At 33.6% G+C, this 18,575-nt stretch overlaps 1 protein-coding gene across 2 annotated transcripts in view; it reads right to left on the minus strand.

Annotated features, from left to right (window-relative positions):
- SNTG1 (syntrophin gamma 1) overlaps positions 1-18,575 on the minus strand; it is a 318,063-nt gene that overhangs the window by 120,355 nt on the left and 179,133 nt on the right. The window contains exons 4-7 of one of the 2 annotated variants that reach the window (XM_088057611.1): positions 12,077-12,133; positions 5,984-6,041; positions 3,626-3,669; positions 3,480-3,518 (exon numbers count right to left, since the gene is read on the minus strand). In XM_088057611.1, coding sequence (XP_087913737.1) covers positions 3,480-3,518; positions 3,626-3,669; positions 5,984-6,041; positions 12,077-12,133 — 198 coding nt within the window. Of the gene's footprint in view, positions 1-3,476; positions 3,519-3,625; positions 3,670-5,983; positions 6,042-12,076; positions 12,134-18,575 lie in introns of both variants that reach the window. The other variant, XM_088057609.1, reaches the window with a different exon arrangement.

Raw genomic sequence — 18,575 nt, forward strand, 5'->3', positions numbered from 1 at the left:
CAGGTGTGTGGATTGGCAAGCTATGCATGGTTGGACCTTATTAATTAGACAAAAGCCAAAACTCATATGTCTGTCTGTGAGTAATCCTAATTTCAGCCTTCTAAAATTCTTGTTGCAAAATTTAAAGGAGAGTCTACTGAAAAAGCAATAATTAAAACATCCTGAGTAAAAAGAGCACAAAGCTGTGTATTTACACAGATATAATGGACTCTTTTTCTATATGTAACTTCATATTGCGGAAGTTCATTTTGGGGGGGAAACTGCCAGTTTGAGAGATGCTGAGAGATATTTTTTAAGATAATTGCTAGTTTAATTTTTTTTTCTGCAGCTTCCTCCAGTATTCACCAGAGAGAGCATATCTTTACCACATGAGAGCACTAAGACTGAAGCAATGTTATGCTGTACTCATTTGGGGCTCTTTACAATCCAAGAGAAACAACAAGCTGACAGTCAGTCTTTGATAGAAACTCATCATGGGCTTTCATGGTATGAGCAATATTTTCACCTTCTACAAGCAGAAAACTAAACTCAAGATTAAATGATTCACCTAAAGCTAAAAAAAAAATCACAAAGGAACCATGTAAAGGCTTCCAGTAAAGTGCTCTGACTAAACCTACCTATCTAGCCTTATGAGAGTCTATTAGTCCATCTATCATTCTATCTATCATTCTATCTATCTATCTATCTATCTATCTATCCATCTATCTATCTATCTATCTATCTATCTATCTATCTATCTATTTATCTATCTATCTATCTAAACTAGTGTATCAAAAGTAATGAAAGTCACCAAAGACTACAAAGTGCCCGCAATGTTTAATAAGATCGTTGTGCATTGGGGAAATATTCTCTTTGCTATGAAAGATGCCATCAGTTTGATTAAAATACCTAATTTTGGAACTCAAAACATTTTATATACCTAGTATGGTTATCAGTAAAGCAAGATGAAATACCAGGGTCAACTAATCATCAGTTTCATACAATAGGCTGCAGTGATTATGCCACAGATTTTTTCAGTGCAGAGCTATGAAGATATGACATATGATTAAGAAGTTTCCACAAGCAGAAACATGTTTTGCATGTAGGAAAAGAACGAATGCTAATCAGAGTCACACTGCAGATACAAGTCTGAATTTTCTACAGGTATCTTCAGCATTACCCACTGAAAAAAAATTACACACTGGTTTACAATGAATATTTTCTAAGACATTAAGACAACCAAAACACTAACATATCCTTAGAGAACATTGTACCTGCTAAGCCTTAATTAGGTACAGAAAAAAATCAGAATGAAACAAAGTGACAAATTCAGATGTCTTGCAGAGCCATTTCAAAAATACCTAGATGCAATAAGGATTGAAAATTAAGTTTCAACTCCTGTTCAACTCCCTGCTGCAAGCAAATAGGCTCCACACGCTTCTTATTTTCTCTATATTGCCTTGAGACTAGAGCTAGAGATCCTGTATTTGATAAAGACCCCACAGGACAGAAGTCCTAGAACAAGTCAATCTGCAAAGGATGTGCTGCAGACCCGTGACTCCTGCTGGCACACCAGCTGATGAACTTACTCTTTACTGATGACTAAGCCTAGACCCACATCTTACCACACAATGGAGAACCACATATATTATTACCACTATAGTAGCTTTACAACAAATTTACTCCATAAATACTAAGCATATAACAGTGAATGTTTTGGGGAAAAAAGGGATTATCAGAGTTCATTTACTCTGGCTTTTATTTAAATTTATATTATATATTTATGACTCTTTCGCATATTTTATTTTATAAAATGTCATATGGACATTTGATCCTATTTAAGTATTAGTCAATATCTGCTATTAAATATTTTAAAAATATTCTGAATTAAAATAAGCATTTAATTTAAAATTTATTTGCTTTTTAAATTCCTAAACCATTTGCAAATACATAAATAAACATTCAAAATTGATAAGATACCATTTTTTTTATTCATAGAGAATTATCTACAAGGAGTTTAAAAAGCGGATTATGTTAGATAAACAAGGTATAAATCAAAATTTAACATGGTAACACTTGCTATTCTATGTCAATCCCCCCTTTCACCTTCTCCAAAATCTCTTTTCTTCCTGTGAATGGGTTTCAACCTTATCAGAAATACCCAACAGATTCATGTATCATTTTCAGGGTTAAGAGAATGCCTCAGAAAAATAAAATCCTGATGTCCTTATTATTTTTTAACATGTATTCAAGGGTACAAGGCTACACTTTTAGTAATATCTTTCTCATGTTTCGTAATTCCAACATTTAAATTTCAACATTTAAATCCCACTGAGACTCCATATTAATGCATATAAAACAAATCAACGCCAGCAAACTTATAAAATATTTACAACCTGATCAGTGCTGCACAGACAGAACTTAAAAGCAATATAAATACGACTATTAGCTATTATATACAGAAGGGGGTATGGTTAAGGGTCTGAAGAATGAAGCAGGATTTGCAGTACAGATTTTCAAATGGAAACAAGAGTGCAAAAGCACTCTGAAGAACAGTGCAGTGATCTAAGCTTTCAGCCTGCACTGAACTTGTTCATCAGAACTTCATTTGTATTAAATCCTGCCTTCTATACCTGAACAGCACATGTTCAATGATCTGTCATATGGCAGAATGCTGGATGAAACACAAAGAGCGACCTTGAACTGGCAAAGATTGAGAAAGATAAGTTTTCAAATATATCACTACAATTTTGTTTTAAAAATACAGGTACAAATGCTATGGAGCTAAACAGAATTTAAAGGTAATTTCTTTGGTAATATTCTAATTTCTGGCATTGTTTATTGAAACAAAGAGTTTTCTGCTTCTGAAAGTATTTAAAAAGTGTCAAAAAGTCAAATATGATGAAGGTACATGGTGCATTTAACAAAGCTGTTATAGGAAACCAGCCTATTACAGACCACTCAAAAATTTCTTCTCTAGAAGAAATCTCCTCAATAAAATTTTATTCTATACCCAAAATGACAGCATCTTAACTAAAGGAGATGAACACCCTCATAAGGAACAGCCAGAGGATGAGTGGCAGATGAATAGTTTTCTCTAACTTTTTAAATAGGATTAAAAGTAACCAAACAACAAATCTCCAACATAGTGCAAATTACAGCTGTTGAAATTAAAATGACCCCACACAGCCAGAAAGGTGTAGCACTGCTGAAATTTGACAGCTATTAGCTGGAAAAAGAAATTATGGAATATGTACAGCTCAAATCTTCATAATAAAACAATCACCTTTAATATAGAAAAGCTTATCTGAGAAGAGCAACTAGACAGATTTAGGAAGAAAAGATTGCACTTTGTTGCTTGTCGTGTTAGAAGGCACAGTCATATTTGTTTAGGAATAACAATAAGACAGCTGATACCACTGCATTACTATCACTGTACACTATCATTTCAGCAACTACAAGAGACAAAAAGTAGACTAAAAAACAGAAAAGCTCACCACTTCTTCATGCCTGCATTTTCTCACATTAATTCCATTAATCTGTTATTAAAAAGATAAAGAGAAGACTTACTCTACATTTCATAAGCATAGATTTAATTTCACTTTTACAGAAAAATACAGACAAAATAATTTGCAGTTTTACTCACCTGTAGAATTGCATCTCCTATAAAGAGCAAACCTGAAAGTTCCGCTGAAAACAGAAAGCATATTTTTCACTCATTTTGTACAAAACATCCAACATTTTGTGTACATGAATTCTTATTTAATTTGATGCTTTTGCATTATCTTTTAAAATTTCAAACAAAAACATGATAAAAACCCCAACATACAACTTCCAAATAAATTGCTTGCATTTTCTTTTTTAAACCCAAAATACTGGTGTGTCAGTGGTACAATAAAAGAGGCAATTCAGCCCAAGCACACAACTATGAAACTTCATCCATCAGTCACTAGCACCTTTCAGGCCATTCCAGTAAGGTGTGGTGTATTTTTTTCTCAATAGAAAATGACTGCAGGTCTAGGTCCTATTTGCCTGTGAGAGATAACTTCTTACAGAGAGAAAAAAGCAACAGGGAGACTCCAGAGCTACTTATGAATAACAAATTTAAATTTTAAGCTTTTACTGAAGATAAAAGACCCTTTAGATCCTGCATATTTGATAAAGTCTGCTAAATACCAGGGACTATAAATAATGGGTAACAGTTATATACACCGAAGAGCTGGAAAATAAATATATTGTAAAAAATTCACCAGCCCAACTGAATGTGATTTTTAAAACAAAGCTGCATCACAAAGACATTTATAAAACCTAATTCTACACTTCCAATTTTTAAACACTTTGCTCTATTTCAGAGCTATCTCATTCAAATACACCTTATAAGTATACCAGAGATATAATGAAGATTATTTAAATGTCTATAAAGGCATTAATAACCCCCAACATGAGAACTAAAAGATATTAACAGATTACTTGTGATAATTACCTATGGTATTCCGTATTATCACAGAAGATACTGTCTGGAAAAAGCTAGTATTGGACTTGATCCAAAAACTAAACTTTTTTACAAGAGCTGTAAAACCGGAATCAATATTGACATAAATTATGATACTCAAGTCCGTGCTTGAAGGAATGGTCCTATGAGCTATATTTAACAATGGATGGTTAAATTATTGCAGAACAGACATTCTGATTTATTTTGAGGCATAGGCTTTGGGTCAAATAGCATTTTCTCTAGTCCAGGAGCATAACACTTTCCACATCTCAAGACAGCAGTCTCCTACAAAAGAGATGTCCCTCAAAACTAGCTCTCTAAAAATCCGCAGTGTTTTTATTGAAAGCAGTAATGAAGATTATATCCCAGCTAGGTATTGGGGCTAGAAACAATGCAACAGCTACTGCAGCAAAAAAAAATATTACAGAAATAAAATTGCACTTCTATGTGCTCAATTAAACTTAAGTATATCTTTCTTATTCTTCCTGCAGTGCTTAATATCATTTTAATGGTTACTGCATGTAATATATGCCACATATTTCTGTATTAGTTACATGTATACTGAAAACAATGTAGTCAGAAGTATAACTTCTTAAGGTTAACCTTATTGCCTTCCTTAGGGCTCATTCCATACTACTCTTTATTCTCCCTAAATCCAGCTTTCACATCTGCCTTTCAGGGCTGGCTTTTGGATCTCAATATGCTGAATCTTCCATACCTCTCTTTATATGAGGGGGTGAATGCGAGACTTTTTTTTTTATGCTGGCACATTTTAGTTGAGGAGAAGCTGAGTTCTAGAATTATTGCATTACAGATGGAGAGAAATGTTCCCAAGTTAGTTTTTCTGGCTTTACACAAGTCCATATAAACATAACAAAGATATTAAGTACCCCATATTAAGTACTGGTTCATAACCTTCCTCAAAACTGTGCACATCTCGAGCTGTTTAACTATTATTCATGTATCATTCCAATAATTTCAAAATGTTGCCAGTTAAAAAAAATACAGAAATTCAGCACCAGCTCTGCTATTATTGAAAATAAGTATGGTCAAGACTTTATGTCTCAATACTACCTGACTAACCAAGTTAAAAAGTCATGCATTCCCCTGCTGTGTTGCCATGATTTAAGAGCCAAACATTTCATCTGCTACAGCTTCCACAAAAAAACTAATGGGAAGTCAAAGCCACTAAACCATGGCTTTTTGTTAATTTTGTTAATCATTTTCATTCTATCAATACCTTCCTATTTCTCATATTAAAAATAATGCTTTGCAATAATCTTTCCTAAATATATATATATACACGTATATATAAAAGCTATTCCAAATATCCATCCTGTACTTTTCTGGAAAAAGTTTCTGAGGAAGAGAGAGGTCATAAAGACATGGGAGAGAAAGAATTTGACAATAGTATTTGTTTCACACTGAGTAAAGAATCTCAAGATTTAATATATCTTTCTTTAAAGGGTACATTAATGTAATTAGTGTAATAAGCTGATAACTGATACGCACCTCTTTGTTCTTTGGAAATCTTAGAAATGACCACTGGAATATTATGTTCTGCTCCACCCTGAAAACAAAATAAATTACAATCTTCAACAGTCACTAAAAATATCTTTTTGCTTAGATTTTACCCTTTCTCTAAATGTAGTTTTTAGACATTTTAGACACTGAGCAAATAACTCTGATTCTGCACTTCCTCTTTTTTAAATGAATATTTGGTTGTGATTAATCCCTTATTGTCTCACATAAAGAAGTTCTCAGTTGCCATCATTAGCTCACTCAGTGAATTATGAACTCTATCAGACTTGAAGAAAAAGGACATCAGTTTCTGTGAATTCTGAAGAGCCTAATGGATGAAATGTGTCCCATAAAAGCAGAATGGACATCCAACAATGGCAACCACACTGCGACCACTTAGTTTTCACGCTGGTAAGGAGGTAAATAAAAGCACAAGTAAGAAGGTTTGCACTTTTCATCTCAAAAGCAGCCTTTATTTGTTTCTGTCTGTCACACAAGCACAAAGAGTGAGGAAAGCAGTGGCATAAGCAACAAGGAACAGAAAAAGAAACATTAAGAAATGGAACAGTGTGTGTTCAATAAACAGGGAAAAATAAAGGAAAACCAGATGATAGCTTCAACAGTTCAACAACAATTCAATGCTGTTGCTTCATTCAATTTGTCCGGTTGGGACTGGAAACATTTATGGTGCTTACAAACAAAGTAATACAAATAAATCTTAAATGAAAAGGAAATTCAAAGGAAGGTAAAGGCAAATATACAGAGACACACAAATACTTTTTCCTCTGCCAAGAGCATCAAAGCATAACCCCAACTGCAAGCTGTACAAATTCAGGTCACCAGAAACCAATGTCTGCCACAGTGTTGTTTTGCCTAGGAATCCTGGTTCAGTGTTTGCTTACTCTTCAGCAGACAAATTTACTTTGGAAATTATGGCTTTTTTAGGTCCAGGCATCCAGAGCCAAACTGTGGAAAGGACTGACATAGGTATTTCAATCCCTAAGGAACAGCACACATCCCTTCTTCATGCAATATCAAAGTGTTTGGAACTGAACAGACCCCTGCACTCAACACCTCTTTCTGTAATGGAATAAAGATCAATTTCCTGTGAAACCACAGAATGTTAAATAGGATAAATGTTCCTTTTGCTAGTGGCTATCAATGCAAATAGTCCTAAAAACACTGAGTTAATAGGGATCTCAGTAATATTACAACGATTATATGTAAAAAATACACAGGTAAAGTTCTACTGGCATTGCATGAGATGAGTGTTGACAAGCATGGAACATATTGGTATTTCTAGCACAGACTGAGTATTGACTCCACAAAAACCAGAGGCTACCATCATTTCAGTTAGGCTGAGAGATGTATTCAGGCTAAATAAATTGTAGCATTATAGTTTGTTGAATATCCTTCAGCAGTTTTCACCAGAAGAGCAACAACAGTAAAAGTTGGCTCCACTGCAGATAATGAGTTCAAGCTCACTAAATTTATAAGTTTTAACCTGTACCCTCCAAATTTTCTAGTCATGTGCAAATATAATTTCATCAAAATTTTTCAAACAAACAGAAAAAATAGCTGTGTCCCCTTCTTCCTAAGCTTCCAATGTTACACATATGTTGCACTATCCAGGATATTTAAAGCCCAACAAAGAAGTGTAAGGTTTAAAACGGTCTCCCTGACTCCTTAGACCAGAGGTCAATTAAAGTCAGAAATTATTTTTATTACTAAGCCAGCCTGCAATGCACACATGATTATTCCTCCCTCATTGTATTGAATGTACCTAAATACATTTACACTACAGATCTGAGGAAGCTTTCAGTAGTGTCCAACTGGAGAGAATTATCTCCTCTCATTTTATTTGAGTCTGACCTGTATGAAGGCTTCTTTTTAAATTAGTAAAAGGATGTAGTGCCTGCTGTTTTAAGAAAGAAAAAAATCAAACTGGAAGCAGCAGATAGTTGACCAGCTATCAATACCCAGTCACTGTCAGCAATTTGTAGCAAACTGTATATATCCTGCCAACATCTTGTTGAATGCTACTTCAGTTTGACACTCCAGCCTTGCATCCTGCATTCTCCATACTTGAGAATACTTCTCCATACTACATTGTCCTGTAGAGGAAAAAGTGTATACATGTCTAATATCTGTTTTTTCAGGGGATATTCTTCTGAAGAAACCTCTGGGAACAGAAGGAACATTTCCACTGCTTTAATTTTTCTCTTCCTCTAGTACGTACATGTAGTTACAACCTCAGACCAAAGGATGGACAGAAATACATCAAATAGTGGTATTGAAAACTTAATGGCTCAGACCTCTACAAGACTCTAACAATGATCTTTGTCAAGTAAATTTTCTTTGTCCTGTTTCCTTAAGCAGGGATAAGCCTGGAATAACAGCAGCTGCCCACCTGTGGAGGTGATCCTGCTAGAAGAGGCAAAGGAAGCTCTAATCACTGGCAGCTGTTTGAAGGTCACTGGATGTTGGCCACTACTGCTGAGAGGTCACCCACACCTCTTTTCAAAGTGTCACATGATAGACTCCCAAAGATTTTTTCTTATCCCAGTTTTTATATCCAAAAGTTTTTTTTCAGAAGTTTTTGACATATGAAAAATAGGGCAATTGAAAGCAGTAACTTTAATTGACAAAGGCTGGGGTTTTTTGATTCTAAGTATAACAAGGAAATTATTTTTTTATTTTCTTAAGAAAAGAGTTTATAAATGATCAGACCAATTGTTGGACTTCACTATCATCAGGGTTAGACAATGTAGGGGACTACTGACTTCATACTAAAAGAAAGCATTTCCATTAGCAAAAACAGCTTTAAGGTCTTTGCACACTGAATTTTTTGATTGAATTATATTGGAACGTCAAACTGAATCTCAGAAGATCTGTGATGCTGTTCACCATTTTAAAAGAATTATCAAAACAGAGGCAGAATAATGGCAGTGCACCGAGTCCTGGTGGCCAGAAGTCAGACTGTAACCAAAAACCTCAATTTCTTTAATGAACTATCAATTTTGCTGCCTATTTCTTCAGGAACACTACACTCCAATTATTGAAAAACAGGATGTTCTTTCAGAAATCATACACTGAGCATCTTTTGTCAAGGTTCTGCATCTCAAGCTTGTCAGAGATGTGATAAATGACTGAAATATTACACTTCTCAAATTCTACATCTACACACAAACATTTAACAGGAGGCTTCAGAAAAGAGAAAATAATTCCTTCAGAAGAGTGTAAACCAGAGCAGGTCTGCTTCAAATTCAACCACAGTTTCCCCATTAACCTCAGCTAAGACATATAGCCAAACACCAGGTTTTCAAAACCTATGAGAGTGGATTATCACCTATTTATTCAAGGGCTAAAATTTAGGTCCTGAACAAAAGACAACCTTTTATCAGGTTTTTTTTTAAGCAGTTATCGGAATCTCTGATTTTTACAAATATAGTTGGAATACCCAGTTTATAAGAGAAGAGAAGAGTTCCCTCATAGACAAGTTAAAAAAAATAATTTTGGAATTATTAACAATTTGACCTCTGCTCTTCAGAAAAAAGAATAATTCCAGGAGTTCAAAATACTTGCAGTGGGATAAGACATTTTCAAAATTTATTCAAGAGAAAGTTGAAAGGTGACTTTTTCATGTGAGATTTCTGACAGTAAATGGATGTTTTAAGTCAGCAGAAAAAAAAAAAAAATGCAATAATGCCCCAGACCTGATTGCCAAAATTAGGCAAATTCATAAAAAAGCCCAAGCAAGTATTCTAAAGGGAGTGTCATTAATCACTGTACTGCTGTAATTAACACCTCAGATAAACAGCATCCTCTGACATACAGCACAGCCAGAAAGCAAGTCCCCAAATAACCCCTATTTTTAATTAGTCTGGGAGTAGTAGGACAGCAGAAACTACTGTAGTTTGAGGGGCTATGGAAGTTACTGACACAAGGAGGAGAGGTCTCAGTCCTTCTCACTCCTTCAGGATAACTTGTACTTTCTGGCACAATCTCAAAATTATTACATTCCTATTTAAAATTAATAACAAATATAAGTTCTTTATTAAAGTTCAGGAATCTTAAAAAACAAAACAAAAACATAGCAGCAAACTTTTATTCATCTGCAAGAAGCAAACCATGATTGAACAACACATTTTAAACAGAAAACTGGCACTTTTCAGAGTATTTGAATCTGATATGTCAGTTCATGCCATAAATAAGTCCACTTCAGTAAGTCTCCAAAAAGTTTGCCTACTAAAGTAAAAATGAAAAATTACTTCAAGTTCCCATTCTAAGCTGTTTCTTAGACTAGTTTAAAATTATAATAATAGATTATTTAATTTTTTTTTTTCAGATTGCATTGGCTATCCAGCTGCTTGTCGATCTTTGTGAGAATGTAGAACTAGTAATAAAGATCCCACATAGATAGATTTTTTTAGAAAATAATTAAGTTTAAAGTAATAAATCATACTACCTGAAACACATATACAGAACATCCTGGACCATGGAATTAACACTGTCATTTTCATTATCTAATCTATGCCATCCAAGCAAGTTTGAGTTTCCTTTTTCTAAAGAGAACTCTGCTCTTAATGACATTTTTGAAGGGATTTCATCATCTGATTGCTGGTTATTTCATAAAATTAAAAATTTTCTATTCACACCTGACTTTGTATCTTCACCTTTCCAATAGTTTGGTTAATTCTGATGAAAACATCTATGATAGAAAATAATCCTAGAAAATAAATATCTTACTCAAAAAATTTAAGAGTAACTTTACTAATTTAAGAAAGATCATTGAACATTCACTATTTAATTTTTCTAAATTATAATTTATTTTATGAAATGTATATAATACTTAAAAAATGTGATCTTGAGATTATCAGCGATGCTAATTCTAAATGATAACTCCTGGTGAAGCACATGTAAAATCAAGTTTATTGACTCTTGAAATTTGCTCTCCAATTATCTAAAGTCCTTTAACCAGTTATTTCTTATCAGCATCTAAATAAAAGCTCATTTACCCATGTACTTGATTTTACACTGACATTCATTACTTCATCATTATTCACTGCACTGTAACCCATAATGATACCAGAGGAAAAAAAACTTGAGTGTTTTTGACCAAACTGATGAGAAGCTTTGGTGACAAAATAGCAATTAGTTTTTCTTGAACAGAGATCTTCATGGGTCAACAAGATAACAGCAAGCACACTAAGACATTTTTAAAAATTAAAAATTCTATTCAGTCATATTCTTATCAATGACAACAAATGCACACTAATCCTTCTTATGAGTCACTTATAAGGTCAGTACTAGCAGAAGTTCATAGCAAAACCTATACTTTCTCTTTATATGCATAATTTAGGCCTCCTTGCATTTAAGTGAAGCACACTTCACTTTTTCCATTGCTATCTTGAGACTGAGAACTGCTGTGTTTAGAAGATAAAATTAATCTTGTGTTGACACACAGATTCAAAGCTAAGGTTTTCAAAATCATAGATTACAATGACAAAAATTATTAACCCTTCCTCTCTCTCCTAAAAAGGATCACCTACACTTGTATGCATTCTTAAATCTTACTGACAAAAGCAAAAACATGGTAATATGATAAATTACTGTCTGGGTTTGATCTGCAGAAAAATAAACAATATGAGGACACAATTACATTTTCTGTTCCACTAATGAATTGCAGTGGATTAATGTGATATTCTTTGCAGCAGAATTGATGATGAACTTACTGGTTATTCCATGTGCCTGCCACTATAATTTAGCATTCATTAATAACTATTTAAATTAGAGAGAAGCTCAACATGAGTACAGTCTATACAGTTGAAAACATTTCTCAACTCTTATATCAAATCTTATTACAGAGTTTGTCAGCTTGAATTTTAAGGGAACTATTGCCTTCCATTTCATAGGGCAGCATAGTTCTGGTTGCCTGCTCTAACAGTATCCAACATACAAGAATATGTTTCCTGTCTTGTTTCTAATCCTCTAAAATAGTTTGCACTCATTAACAGTAACACTGATTATATACAGACACACTTTGGGTAAATATGCAATAAATAGACAAAAAAACCATCTTACCTTTATACTTAACCCAAATCCTCCTACGGTCTGTCTTCTAATTGTTACTGTTCTTTCCTGGAAAAAAAAAAAATCAATTTTTGCCAGATTTAATGTCTTCTGCCAGAACAACTATATTCATACTTCAATACTGGTTTTTTCAACATTGATTTTTGTTGTTTTAATGAAGTTCTGAGTTCCTGAAATGAAAATCCCATGAAATCTATGCTCCACAGGAGAAAGACAAAATCTGGAAGAAGAGATCCTGTCTCAAAAAAAACCCATTAAAACATTTTGTTCAATTCACACCATCCTAGCAAGTACTGCAATGCATAAAAACAAGAACTTTAGAGCTGGACAATTATGGCACAACACACACATTTCAGAGGTTAAGGCCTTGACTAGTCCTAAATCGGTCCCACACACAGGCTGATCACTACTTGTGCAGTCCTGCAGTGCATTTCCCAATTCAGCTTCATCTGAAAGGAAAACAACTTGTGCATACCGAGGCCACTCACTGATATTGACCTAAGACTAATAAGTGCACACATTGCATGAATTCATTTCAAAGCACAAATCTAAATTAAAAATAAATAAATAAATAAAATAAACCAGAAACACCAGAAGCTAATACAAAAACAGCCACTTATGATCTCAGAGCAATGGCTTAAAAATTGTAACCTATAACCTACAGTTATTAAAAGCAGCCTGTCTTTTTAATTTAATTTAATTCTATTTTCAATATATTTTATATTATATTAATTTGATTTTATATTCCTTGTCTAAAAATTTTCTTCCATGAAAAGACTACTGTCTGTCTCTCAGATATGATAAATTGCAGAAAAGACTTTTTTTGTTTTATTCCTAGTCTGTCTGTTGACTTTATAACCACAGACCATTTAGAATTAGTACATTTAGGTAGTGGCAAAATAACGTAGCAGCAGATATACCATATATCCAGATCCAAAAACATCAGTTTCATAGATTCTGAATGTCCTCTACATGTGGTCTAGATGTTATACTCATTTAATTACCTACATATGTATCACATGGCATAAGTCTGCGTGTATGTTACATTTAACTATATTTATTTCAGCACAATCAGCACAGATTGCCAGTGTCAGTCAGATTTGAAGAGATCAGGAGGAATGCAACAGTGGCAGAAAGGATGAAATATATACAGAAGTATTTTTTATTCCTTTCTTTACAGAGTAAAATTAAGGTGCTACCACATAAAAGTTCTGGAAAACTGTTATTGCAGAAATTTGGTGAAAATCAAGTCACCTTGGCTTTTTTTTTCATGTTTGTGACAAATATGAACTGTGTAACTGTGGAAAGAGCAAGAGTAAACACATCCAATATTTTGGACTGAGAGTCAAAATGGATTGCCAAAAATGAGACTACCATTTATTCATTTAGGCTAACGCCAGAAAAATGTGAAATGCTTGCAAATATTTATTATAAGAAAAAGGTACATATTTTGCTGTTAAATAGCCAAACTCTTCAATTTTTATTTTTAACGTAAACCTCTAAATAGGAACTTGGATAATGCAGTTCCCATAAATTGGGTTCAGGCCACAAACTGGACTCAGAAAATCTTTTGTCTGTCACAGCATCAGATGCAGTTAATGGTACTGACAATATATTCAGGATAAACCAATATAGGTTACAGTCTGATGTGTGGTCTGTGCTGAGTTTACATAAATGAACAGAAAGCACTCAGCTGAGGTTCCACTGGGAGCTGTATTTTTCCTGTTAACTTCATCTCATTTCCACCTCCAGCTTGTGTTGAACAAGGAGTCAAGAACGGGAGCTTGACTTGTACACTCTAGTCAACACATTCTGGTATTTTTTGTTACACATGCTCAAATCAAATTGAACACACTCGTGCTGAGATGACATTGAAAAACAGCAACCTTTCACTAAACTGGCTTGAACTGGCTAGTGTTACATCAACCATGAACGGAATAAAGGATAACACACAGATTCAATTTCAAACAAAGTAATATTCTCAATGAAAAACATGTAACTTCATAAAATTTGTAGTTCATAGTATGTCAGTAGTCACTGTAAGTACTGGCATTTGAACATATTTTAAGCTGAAGCTACATTTTTAAAAAAAACTAATTAGAAAACTATACTGCAGAATATTTCTGTCTTTGTGGTCTTTCTTAGCCCAACACAAACATAAGTACCCATAAAAAAAGAGTCAATAAAATGTATTTTTTGGTTTTCACTCAAGCAAAGGCAGACTCAAGATAGTCCTGAAAACACCTGATCCAGGGACTTCTGTGAGTTTGCCAGTGCTGTCTGAAAGAAAACTAGAAACATTCCACATTGGAGTTCAGCATTACTTTTTTTATGTGAAAAAAAAAATGCATGCCAGCATAGAAGATTTCTAAATAGGCAAAACTGTATAGAAGCAAGGAAGGAAACCAGAAAAACTTCAAGACACTTTTTCAGCACAACATAATTTATCTACTACTTTTGTCTACTATTTTTTCTAGTTTCTTTTCAGTCTCCATTGAAAGCTGATATTAAAAATTTTGCGACTGGAGAGTTACTGAACTGAATTTCACTCCAAAAACATATTGGAAACTACATGCACTTGACTCATGTGTTATGTGCAGTGAAGTCATTGCACTGTATTTAATCTAGGCTAATTCAACACACCTCTCAGTCTTACAATAAAGAAATAATAATTTGCTTAACCGCAGAGTTACATTTTCTTTACATCAAGTTAGGTAACAACAACAAACATCCAAATGGCCTTCAAAAGTACAAATCAGAATTATATACAAGTTATATATTTCTTTAGTAAACTATCAATAACCCCTAGTCTACACTTTCAAACCCCACATAAACCTTATAGTGAAACAGCTTTTCCAAAACAGTTAGAAGCATCAGACATTTCACACACTAGAATTTTGGACTGGGATCAAGCCCCAGCTCTAATCAGCTGTTGGTCAAGGCAAGTTTATTTTTGTAATCAATAAAGAAAAAATAAACACATTCAATCCTGGTGGGTCAAAGCAGGTGTCCAAATTAGCTGTTAATCAACTTCATCAAGTATAGAAGCAGGATGTCAAATTTAACTTGAGAAAGAAGAATCCCTCCCTTTTGACTTGCATCTTTATTTTGATGGTAGATACTTGCTTTGAAATGTTTTGGCAGAAAACTCCTTTGTCCAAGTTTTAATTTTTGATTTGCACATGACTTATTTTATGTAACCCTCAAAAACCCCAAACCAAGCTTTATTTTAGGTGCCATGTTCAACCCAGGTGAATGGAATATGCATTGTCTGCAAAGCACTATATTGTAATGTATTTTTATTATAATGATTAATGCACTAAAGAAGTTTAACCAGCAATCTGAAGCAAATTAATTTTTTCTGATGCCTTTAATTAGCATTTCAAATGAACAATAACAATAATAAAATGCTTTTCTCTGGTCTAATAGCTTTAAGTTCTTAAAACGATTTACAACTATTCATTAATAAAACACAGTAAGATCTCTGGAAGGAATAAAAAAATTTACAAGAGAATAAGTGCTCTAAGTATCATGATTGACTATTTGTAGTGTTCAGGTTAAAATTACTGATGTTCTCTATTAATATTTTTATGCTTTCCTCTCTTTTTGCGGCACATGATATTCTATGATTGAATTTGCAAATTCCAAAAGGAACTTCATCTCCAAATTTACAAAATAAAACTTGGTTCAGATGAAAAGATACTTAGTTCAGTGTTCAGTGAGCCTGTAGTTCCATTTTCACATTTATTATCTACGTTATACCAAGCAGAGGGAAGGTTAGAGCTCCTAAGACCCTTAAAAGCAAGATTCAGAGTAGTGTTCTTGCTGTTTCCTGGAATGGAACAAAAGTGGTCATCATTTTATTGAAAAACATGAAGCTGCTGCCATATTTTCAGCATTTTCCATGCCTCTCAGAAAACTGACTGGAAAGGACAGTGTAGAGTTTTGCTAAAAAAAATAAAATAAAATAATCTTCCTCAGAGCTATGCAGCGAAACAGAAACAATGTTTTTGAGGCTTTCATTAAAGATCTACTAAAATTTCTCCTTAAAATCCACCTGATCTTCTGGGGAACATAAATGTCATCATAAGTGAGATCAGAAGTGAAGAATGACAATGTGAGCACAGAGCAACAGTAAATAGGGAGGAAAGGAAAACAGAGAATCCTAGGCAATAATTAACTATTTATATTTAGTCAAGAATTAATGTTAATTTTTAAGTTACATCTTGGAGCAGAGTAAAAATTCAAGTATTTCATATGGACTGGCATGTGATGTAAAAGAAAGTTTATAATTGATTAACTGACTCTTAAAAAGAATATTTAGTTAGCAATCTTTTCAAACTATCTGTCTTGTATAATAGAAATCAGTCATCTAATGGCATCCAATAATCTAAAAATGTTTCTATGTGTCTCTATGAAAGAAGTCAAATACATGTTGAACAAAAGGATGAAGAAACTTCAAAAATCTTCACAAAACTGAAATAACAGCATGTGAAACTTAAATATACCATTTCTCAACCTTTTTCCCAGTGTGTGGTTATTCATCTGGTGAATGTGGATTTCATCTTACAAGAGTAAAGGTATGAAGAATTAGTTTGTCTGGGTACAGACAGAAAACAAGACCTCTCTTTTCTGAGGATAGTACTGAGACCAAGGTATTTTATGTATGGAAGAACATGATAAAGAGCTGAAAGGTTTGCAGCACAAAACAGTAGGTGGGAAAAAAGGAATAGACATGGAGAGGACTCTACAATAGCACAGGGACACGGAAACATGTAGGAGGAAAAAAAAGGGGAAAATATTAGAACAAAAATTTTAAAATGTAATAGTATAAAGATAAAATAAATATGTTGGTGGCAACTTCATGGATCAACCTGTTAACATTTGATACCATAATACATTCAAGGCCACACTCTCATATAGCTTATCAGCTATTAGTAATCCTACTACCTTTTGAAGTAAGAAAATGGGAATTTCAAAAATTTTATTCAATTATTGCATACATTTTCAAGGTTTTAAATTCTCTTTCTGGTAATGCCTTGCTCTTTCTTAGTGACATTTCTTTGGATTAATTTACATAGGCAAGCTTTATGCTCATTCTAAGTGGAAAGGACACAGGACACAGGTCAGTCACATTTCCAATTTGAATTAATAGTGTTAACAAGGTTTGCCAGCAGACTTGATCATCTGCTAACAACTTCCATCATGTGGCATTTGAAGCTTTTCTCATTATTTCAGTTCCTCATGCAACTGGAGGAGGTTGGCAGTAAGGGAGGGCCTGTTTGACTGGAAATCTCCCTTCCTCTGCAGCTGTGCTGGAGACTGAGGATGGCAAACACAGCGGTGTCATGTAGGCTGTTAACAGTGACTACAATAAAAAAAAAAGCTCTCAACCCATCACTTGTTCTTACTTCAAAATATTCCCAGTCCTGCAGCCTACTCTTGGAAGCTGAAAGATCCACCTAAATACCTGCTTGTAAAATTTCTACTCATACAATTGATTCATTTCAGAAATATTGCATTTCTTAATATGGAAATAAAAGAGAAACCGATAAACCCATGGTCAGGATCTGAACTCCCACCAAGTTTCAAAACAAACATTCTCCATAGTTTCCAGCTACTGTCTTACATAATACACTGCCACTGATCAATGTTTTGAGTTCTCTTTTTTTCTGATTTGCAATATTTTTCTTTCTTGTGGAGGAAAAGCCTTTTTCCAATGAGGAAAAGTTATTATTTTCTTTCAAATCTGGCATTATAAATGGCATTTTTAACCTCAGCTGATTGCTTTGCTTTTTACTTTTAAGTAGCTGCAGAAAAATAAGCTGCCTTAGGCTTTGCCTAAATAATCATATTTACATCTGTCAGGTTGTCACTTGAAAGCTGTCCAGATTGGCAGGGGGAAGAAAGTTACCCCCATCTGATAGATACTTGACAACTTCAGTGAAAAAAATGGATTCACTCCAGTGAATAGCTGACAGATACCAACAAGATAAAAAAACTCCAAAGATTCTTACTTTGTGAAGGTAACAAGAATGGAAAGTGCTTGAAAGGTGACCTATCTGTGCACATATTTGCAATTCTCTCCAAGATAGGGAGTTTCATCTTGGCATTGTTTATAATATTCAGCCATACCTCAGAATCAAAATTGTAAATAAAGACAATAGAGAAAATAAGTCAAAACTATTATTTACCATTTTAAACTTTTAATTTTTTCTTCTATTTCTATTAATTAAAATTGCTAATGTTAATTATCAAAGAATTAGTATTCTTTTATCAACACTAAAATATATGACAAGAAAATTCATACTTTTCAAAAGAGAACGATCCAACGTAACAAATATAAAGCAAATCTCAGGAAATCTCAAAAAACTAAATATTCAAGCAAAGAAAATGTAATAACTTCATGTCACTTCCCAGGCATGTCATCATTAAGTGATGTGTTCTGAATTTAAATTCATTCTTAAAAATTAATAATAGCTGTGTTATT

This window comes from Pseudopodoces humilis, chromosome 1, assembly GCF_049639895.1.
Source record: "Pseudopodoces humilis isolate 2021_Gansu_Grassland_sample_001 chromosome 1, ASM4963989v1, whole genome shotgun sequence".
Lineage (NCBI taxonomy): Eukaryota > Metazoa > Chordata > Aves > Passeriformes > Paridae > Pseudopodoces > Pseudopodoces humilis.